The 8,797-nt window shown below is 44.8% G+C and overlaps 1 protein-coding gene across 1 annotated transcript; it reads left to right on the top strand.

Moving 5' to 3' along the window:
• The first annotated feature begins 343 nt into the window (after positions 1 to 343).
• Aadacl3 (arylacetamide deacetylase like 3) lies at positions 344 to 8,331 on the top strand. Its single transcript, XM_051173700.1, has 4 exons — positions 344 to 514; positions 5,915 to 6,131; positions 6,795 to 6,858; positions 7,370 to 8,331. The coding sequence occupies exons 1-4, from the start codon at positions 344 to 346 to the stop codon at positions 8,142 to 8,144; spliced, it is 1,227 nt and encodes a 408-aa protein (XP_051029657.1). The 3' UTR covers positions 8,145 to 8,331.
• The last annotated feature ends 466 nt before the right edge of the window (positions 8,332 to 8,797 follow it).

The following is an 8,797-nucleotide window of genomic DNA, read 5'->3' as shown; positions in this document are numbered from 1 at the left end:
GCGATGACATCTGAGGGCAATTGTCTAATGACTACAGTCACTCTGTGCCTTACCCAATGCCATATCTAGTAGCGATGCCAGGATTTAAATGGGAGCTCTTGAGATCTCTTTCCAGATGAACGAATCTATTGGATCCACTTTCTCCTCTGCATGGGCCCTGGTCTAGAACCACACCCTCCTCTGTGTCAGTGACTCCTTGTCTGGGCTGGGCAGGTGTTTACCGGAAGCAGAGAGGAGGGCAGAGCGAGCCTGGTGAAATATAAGAGGCCTGCTGGCCTACACTGTCTTCCATGGGCTGTGGCAGGCACAGATGCCACTTGGCCTCCTCTGGAGTAGAAGCAGCATGGTGATTCTAGCCCTGACATTCCTGGTAGCTGCTGTTGCTGCATTCTCACTGGGAGTTCTGCTGTGGGTGATCTGTATGCACTTTTGGACTGAACACATCCCCAAAGGCATCACTCACCCCGTGAGGCTGCGAATCCTCAGTTGCCTTTTACATCTGACATTGACATGGGTGAGTTCACGCTTTGCTTGTCTCCTTTGTCTGAGGACAGAAGGGAGGAAAAAATCAGATGCCGGATGCTTCAATACGGCACACAATTCAAAGAGTGTTTGCTTTCTCGATGCCTCAGTCAACTTCCCATTGCTGTAACAAAATACCCAAGACAAGGAATTTACAAAGCAAGAAGGGTTGTTTAGGCTCATGTCTTTTTGAGGTTGTAACTTATGATATTGGCTTGTTGGGCCTGTGGAAGGGGAGTATATCCCAATAGGAGCATATGGCTGAGGAAACCTACTCATGTCCCAAAGAACAGAAGAGGAAGAAGGGTCGAGGTTCCACGATGCCTTTTCCTTTAAATTCATTTTGTGTTTACCACACAAAGGAGTGGGCTTCCTAGTGTATTTCAGAGTGTGGGTGTGTCACTAAGCTTTGTTCTGTTTTCTGGAGGTGGGGTTGCTTTTGTTTTTGGAGACTGGTTTACTCAGTGTGTCCTTGGCTGTCATGGGACTGGCTCTGTAGACCAGGTTGGCCTCGAACTCAAGGATCCACCTGCCTCTGCTTCTCAAGTGAGCGATGACTGCTGGCTTAGACTTTGATCTTATTCTCTACCTTCCCTCCAGTGGCCTATATCCCCAGTGACCTAAGGACCTCACCCTAAGCCTTCCCAAAAGTTCTACCACCTATAAATAGCATCACCCTGGGGCCTTTTCCACATGGGCCTCTGAGGAACAAGGAATGTGATAACTCTGGTACCCAGTTAACACAGAGGAAAAAGCCATTTCCATTCCTTGTTAGCCCTTGGTACTTAGGGAAGCTTTGAAGATAGGGATGGATTTTTGGGCTCCAATGATTACAGATCTGCTAGCTAGAGTCAGCAAACAACAAAATTAAAATAACAGAAAGCAAATTACCAAATTAGCTCAAGACATGAGCATTCATAGAACACACCTCTTGAAAAACATTAAAATTTTTTGTGTGTTATGGGTATGGATGTTTTGCCTACATGAATGTCTGTGTATCATGTGTGTAGTACCTGCAGAGGCAAGAAGAGGCTACAGGATCCCCTAGGACTAGAGTTACAGATGGCTGTGAGTTACCACATATGTGCTAGGAATTGAACCTGGGTCCTCTGGAAGAGAAGCCATTGCTCTAAACTGCTGAGTTCCATAGAACATAACAAATCTTCCATTGCATTTTTAAAAGCTATTTTTAAGTCCAGGTGTGGTGGCACATGCCTTTGATCACAGCACTTGGCAGATAGAAGAAGATGAATCTCTGTGAGTTTGAGTGCCAGGACAGCCAGGATACAAAGAGAAACTCTGTCTCAAAAAAAAAAAAAAATGATAAAAATACTTATTTTTTAAAAACAATTATTATACAAAGTATTGGGTTTGGTAACAGCATTTTCAAGCAAAATTTGTTTTTGTAGATCCTCCCCCCAACTGGCTTTCTTTGGTACCCTTCCTCCTCCAGCAACCTTCTCTCCACCTTCCTATCCCATGGGTCCTGATGCTTTGTCTCCGGTTTTAACCCCCCCCCTTTCCCCTTTCTTATGACCTCCTTCCCATTTAATAGCTCATGGTGACACTCACAACCACTTTTACACACATACATAAAAATGATAAGGTAGAATCCAGATATGAAAGAGAATGTGGCCTTTGTCCTTCTGGATCTGGGTCACCTCACTGTAACACCCCAAGGATCCCATATCCTACCACACAGACATTTGTGCATCCATGTTCATTGCTGCTCTATTCACAATAGCCAGGAAACGACATCCATCAACAGATGGATGAAGAAAATACACAACAGGAAATACACAATGAAGAACAAAATGAGACGAGGTCTCACTATATAGACCAGGCTTGCCTTAAAATCAAGAGCCATCTGCCTGTGTCTGCCTCTTAGGATTAAAGGTGTGACTCACCATGCCCAGACACAATAGAATTTTACTCAACCATTAAGAGAAAGAGGTAGGGGGCGCACGTGCGCACGTGTGTGCGCACACACTCACGTTTTTTAGGAAAAACGATGGAACTAGAGATCATCGTGTCAAGTGAAATGTTCCAGATTTATTTTTTTGTCAACAGTCCAGGTTCCTAGTTACCACGATTCAGCTTCTCTTGTGTGCTAAACAGGGAATTGTAACAGCTCCTATTGCTGCCATTTCTCGGGGACTCCAGAGTTGAGCTATCCAGAGTGTGTATTGCAACACCCAGGCTGGGGTAAGCCCTCCTTACACATCACACAGTTACTATTGAGTCTTTCTGTAATGATGTGTTATGTAATCTCAGTGTGTTCTGGCCCAGGATCTAAGCTCAGGGAAAAGTACAAAAAAAAAAAAAGGCAGAGTCTGCCTCCAGGGAGCTTGCAGTCCATGGTAGAAGAGGGCAGGGGCTAGCCAGTGTTAACCAAGCTCAACAGGACTCTAGGTACAAATAGGTTCATATAGGGGCCAGGGCCAGGAGGAAAGCATAACAAGGCAGAGTGGAAGACACCTGCTTACTTACTCAAGGGTCAGAATGCAAGAGGCCCATAGCGTTAATGAATAGGATACAAATTATACACTATTTCACTCCTAACCTCCGATTGTAGTGTCCCCTGCCATTGGGGGTGGAGAACGTGAAGGTCAGCAGAACACAGTCCCTAGCGCAGAACTGTAACTCTCCCATAAGAGCAATCACAAATGCTTTGACTGAAAGATTATTTCATGTGCTACAGTGGTGGTCTGCTCCATTTGAAACATATGCTATCAGATGGTAGTCATCCATGGTTGTTTTGTTCATGGGTGTGCATCGGTACGGTGTGCCCATTATTTGTCTGATAGCTGTATGCATAAGAAACTGCCTTCCTGGATGGCTTTCACATGTTTATTATGTGTTTTAAAGAATGTTTCATGGTGCTGGAAAGATAGTGGCGTCTGTAAAGTGCCTACTGCTCAATCACGAGAACTTGAGTTCAGACCATGAGAAGTCAAGTGTAGAGCTGATCGAGATGGCTTAAGTCTGTGCCTGACGGAAGCACAGAGACAAGTGAACCCTTGAAGCTCATCGATGAGATAAATTTTAGGTTCAATCAGGGACTCTGTCTCACAGGTCTGTGAGATGGGCAGTGACTAATGTCATTTGTCACCAAGACTGATGGTCTGAGTTCTGTCCCTGGGCCCCATATGGTTAAAGGAGAGGATGAACTCTGCCAAGTTGTTCTCTGATCTCTGCACATGTACTGTGGCTCGTGCATACCCACACATACCCACAAATAAATAAATGTACTAAAATAATAAATCATTGGATAAATAAACATGACACAATGGAGGACAGACACCTGATGTTGGCCTCTGACCTCCTCATCCACACACCTACATTAATAAGTACATATTCTGTAAACACCCAACACACTATACACACACCAAAAAGAAAAAAAAATGTTCTGAGGTGAGTCCACAGGCTTTAATCAAAGCCCAAAGTGTTAAGATTTAGGACTAGAAACTACTGGAAAGACTCAGGGAGTGCTCACTAATTTATTTATTTGAAAATAATTTTTTTTCACATTCTGATCACAGTTTCCTCTCCCTCATCTCCTCTAAGATTCACCCTATTTCCCCACCCATTTCACTCCATACCTCCTTTCTCTTTTTCTTTAAGAACAAACAATGGAGAACAAACAAGCCAGAATAAAACAAAGCAAATAGAAAAACAGAGGGATGCTGGGCAGTGGTGGTGCACGCCTTAAATCCCAGCACTCAGGAGGCAGAGGCAGGTGGATCTCTAAGTTAGAGGCCAGCCCCATCTACAGAGTGAGTTCCAGGACAGCTAAGGCTGCACTGAGCAACCCTATCCTGAAAAACATCAACAAAAAAGAAAAAGAAAGAAGAAAGAAAGGAAGGAAGAGAGAGAGAAGAAGAAAGAAAAAGGAAAACGAGAAGGGGGATTAAAAAAAAAGGAGAAACATACCGAAGTGTACATGTACACACACACACACACACACACACACACACACACACACACACCATAAAAACATAAAATTGGAAAACCATAATAGATAATCAAAAGACAAACAAGGTTTTTTAAAAATAAAAAATAAAAAACAAGGCATTAGGAGACAAAAATCTCCAAAAACATCGTTGAGTTTATTTTGTGTTGCTCATCTACTTGTGGGTATGGAACTGCCTTTAAGTGTGGTTTCTATAACCATTGAGACTCCATTGGAGAAAACTCATTTTTCCATTTTGAGTGGTTGCCAGTTGGAGATAGCTTCTTGGTTAGGGATGGAGGCATAATTATGTCTACTTCCCCTCTTAGCACTTGGACCCTATCTAGCTTGGACCTGTGTAGGCTCTGTGCATGCTGCCAGGCCTGTGTGAGTTTGTTTGTGCGTCAACCTGTTCTGCATGCTTTCCTTGGTATCATCTATCCCCACTGGCTCGTACAATCTCTCTGCCTCCTCTTCCTCCTGAGCCCTCGGGAGGCTTTCTATGGAGACATCCCACTCAGAACACAGTGCTCCAAGATCTCTTTCTGCAAGTTTTCTAGTTGTATTTATGCCCATCTCCCATAGGAGGAAGCTTCTCTGATGATGGCCGAGCGAGACACTGGTTTATAGATATAGAAGAATGTTGTTATTTAGTTATTAATATTTATACTAATTTTGAAAACCTTTCAGCCAGATCTCAAAGATAACACAATAGCCTGAAGAAGCTCCTTGTGATACCACCAGCATTGATATCACTGACCCCAAGACAAACACATAAGCCTTCCACCTGCCCCCCTCTGTGTAACAGTCCTGGCTATCCTGAAACTCACTCTGTAGGCCAGGCTGGCTTCGAACTCACAGAGATCAACCTGCCTCTGCCTCCCTAGTGCTGGGTTCACAGGTGTGTGCCACCACCGCCTGGCTTCTCCCTCATTCTTAACTTTCCTTAAGAGAAAAACCTTTTATATCACGTTTTCCAAAAGTATTTCAGTAGATACCATGGAAAGATTTTACAAATAATTCCTCTCTCACACCAGAAATATCACATTCATAGCAATAAATATTTGGGAGACCTGGGCTGTCCTCCCTAGAGAGAAGACCATGTCCAGATCCCAGGTAGAGCAGGAGCCTCGAGGGTTGGCCAGAAGCCTGGGTTGTCATGTCTGGCATGCAAAGAGTCTATGAAAAGATGGTTGAGAGAAGTCAGTCTGGTGATGAAGCCCCATGGGCCTGGGTAGGTGTGGCTTTAACTGCAGGTGTCTCATGAGGATGCTCAGAGAGGGAGGAAATGCAGGAGGCCTGTGGGACAATCTGATCAATATTTCCCAAGATCCTTCTTGGCACCTGGGGAGGGTAGATACATCTGACAGACTCCAGGCTCCATGCAACGCGACTGATACGTAATCCTTCTCAACCAATTGCCTCTTCTCTCTCTGACAGGGGATGATTTTTGAGAAGCTGGGACTGTGTTATGCACCCCAGTTTGCCAGTTTTCTGCATGATCTGAAGCCACTCAAGAGAGACCCTGATGTTGTGGTCACAGATCTTCGCTTTGGGACAATCCCTGTGAAACTGTATCAGCCCAAGGAATCCTCCTCCACCCTTAGGCCTGGCATCGTCTTCTTCCATGGTGGTGGGACCATCCTGGGGAGCTTGAGTAAGAAAGCCTTTCTTCTGGCTTCTTCAAGCCCCCTCACCCTGCTAAATGGATTTGAAAAAAAAAAAAAAGGTCATTTTATGGGAGCTGGAGAGATAGCTCAGTAGTTAAGAGCACTTTCTGCTCTTCCAGAGGACCCAAGTTTGGTTACTAGTACTCATCTGGGGCATCATACAACTGCCTGTAGCTCTAGTTCTTAGGGATCTAGCTCCTTATTCTGTTCTCCATGGACACCTTCACACATGTGTATACTACACATACACATAAGTAAAAGTAAAATAAATATCTGGTAGACAGTCTACTGTTACAACCAAGAAAAACCAGGGCAATTAGTAGGCACAGATCACTTTGGTGGTATATAACACAATGGTCTAGCCTTTTCCTAAATTGATATGAGAATACAACTCTCACAGACTGAGCCACTGTAATCTATTCACTTTTGGATGTTTTTGATAAGTGTTGGAATGCATCGGGTCATGGGCATCTTCGAGAATGTTGTCCTTGCAGTTCATAGAAGCAAAACAGTGAGAAGTTGGAAGGATAATTTGCTCAACAGTCACAGGCTATTTTATGACCTGCTCAGTTAACTTGGGCACTCTATTTACAAGAGGAGAATGGAAGGAAAATTTCCAATTACATGTGTTATTTGATTTTGTTTTCCAGGAACCCACCACAACATATGCTTACGTTTGTCCAAGGACTGTGGCTCCGTTGTCCTGGCAGTTGGGTGAGAAAGGGGTTAATGGGAGCACAGAAGCAGACAACCCAGATTAGTAGTGACAGGGTCTGAAGTTTAAACCTGAAGCAGATGGAAAGGAGAATGGGGGAAGGACAAACAAGGAATGGAGGAGAGAGGGACAGTGGATAAAGGCATCATTTAACCCTGTTCTCTGGAGGCTGGTGAGAATGGGGATGAGACTGTGATTTTGGTTGGAAGAGTTTGTTAGGTCTAACAGCCCTGACCATGGCAGACAAACAGCATCTCCTCTGCCTAAAGCCAGCAGTGCCCTGCACGACCACTGGAACATTTGAACGGCATCACGCTCATTCTCAAGCAGCATGCCAATGGCCTCCTCTGAGCCTAAGTGGCAGGTGTGAAGGCTTTATGTCTAGTGTGTGTTTTGGGTCCTGGCCTATTTCCTCTTCTGGCTTCAAAAAGGGATTTGAGATGTTAAAGAAGGGTCCTTTGGGTCTGGCTGAGCATTGAGCATAATCTATGGTCCTTGATTCCTCTTTAGATACAGAAAGTCTCCCAAGTACAAGTACCCAGTGATGAAAAATGACTGTGTGGCAGCCACTACCCAGTTTCTGAAATCGTTGCATGTGTATGGAGTGGATCCAGCTCGGATCGTCGTCTGTGGTGACAGCATAGGAGGGAATGCAGCCACTGTGATTTGTCAAACATTTCTGAACAAAGCAGACTTTCCCCGGATCCGGGCTCAGATTCTGATCTACTCCTCACTACAAAGCATAGATTTTCGGGGCCCTTCTTATCAGCAGAATGCCAACATTCCACTGCTGTCTTGGAATCTGGCCTTTTACTGTTGCTGTTGTCACCTAGATCTGAGGACTTCCTGGAAAAGTACTGTCAAGAATGGTGCCCATTTGCCTCCAGAAGTCTGGGAGAAATACAGAAAGTGGTTGGGCTCCGAAAACATCCCAGAGAGATTTAAGAAACGAGGCTACCAATGCATACCCCCAGGGCCTGTGAATGAAGATGCTTACCGGGAGATAACTTTAGCACTGAACTCAATATGCTCACCCCTCATTGCGGAAGATGAGATAGTGTCTCAGCTCCCAGAAACATGCATTGTGAGCTGTGAATATGACCTTCTCCGTGACCACTCACTCTTATACAAGAAGAGGTTGGAAGACCTGGGGGTGCCTGTGACGTGGCATCATATGGAGGATGGTTTCCATGGAGTGCTTAACACCCTTGACTTTGGCTTCTTGAGCTTCCCTTGCTCCTCAAGAATTATGGATCTGGTTGCCCAGTTTATTAGAAAGTTGTGATCCTCATATACCTTCCTGTGATGGCCCCACCAACCTAATCTGGGTCCTAAAAGAATACAGTGAATGTATGCTCTGTGTGATGAATAGAGAGGAGGCAGGCTGAGGAGGATGGAGTGAAGCTCTACGTCCTTGCTCACTCTTGAGGAACATCTGAGCTGACCGTCTTCAGCGTGCATTTGAGAGACTGAATCTGCATGAAGCATGCCCGTAATTTGCTTAGCTAGAAATCAGGCGGTCTAGGCTGATTGAGACTGCATGCTTGACCTTGAAGAAAACAGGTGTGTTGTGTACAGTCTCCTTGGGCTTTGCCACTGTGGCTCAGAATGTAGAACTCTGATGACCAAGTCTGTTGAGTGATGGGTGGTTGGTGGTGGTAACACTCTCTGGGTGCCCAGCTTGCTTGAGCTTGAAAGCTAAAAGACAGTGGACAGATTCCCCATGGTACATGGCTTCTAAATGAAGACAAATGAAGACAACCACAGTTTTGTGCCTAGGGGAACTTAGAAGTTCCAGGTGTCAGAGTTGAATTCCCAACAAATGACCGTAAAGAAACATGGTAACTATTAAAGACTGGAGTTGGAGGAAAGCTGAGTTCAACCAAACTCAGACCACATTCACAGTGGGAATTTTAGAGAAAGCCAAGGGGACAGATG

Source organism: Phodopus roborovskii, unplaced genomic scaffold (genome assembly GCF_943737965.1).
Source record: "Phodopus roborovskii unplaced genomic scaffold, PHOROB, whole genome shotgun sequence".
NCBI classification, from domain to species: domain Eukaryota; kingdom Metazoa; phylum Chordata; class Mammalia; order Rodentia; family Cricetidae; genus Phodopus; species Phodopus roborovskii.
Note: the sequence above shows the minus strand (reverse complement) of the source record. Positions and strands in the feature narration are given on the sequence as shown.

Coding starts and splice junctions, on each gene's coding strand:
- Aadacl3 (XM_051173700.1), top strand. CDS start 344: ATGGTGATTCTAGCCCTGACATTCCTGGTAGCTGCTGTTGCTGCATTC. Junction 6,132..6,794: donor GACCATCCTGGGGAGCTTGA/GTAAGAAAGCCT, acceptor TTTGTTTTCCAG/GAACCCACCACAACATATGC. Junction 6,859..7,369: donor TCCGTTGTCCTGGCAGTTGG/GTGAGAAAGGGG, acceptor ATTCCTCTTTAG/ATACAGAAAGTCTCCCAAGT.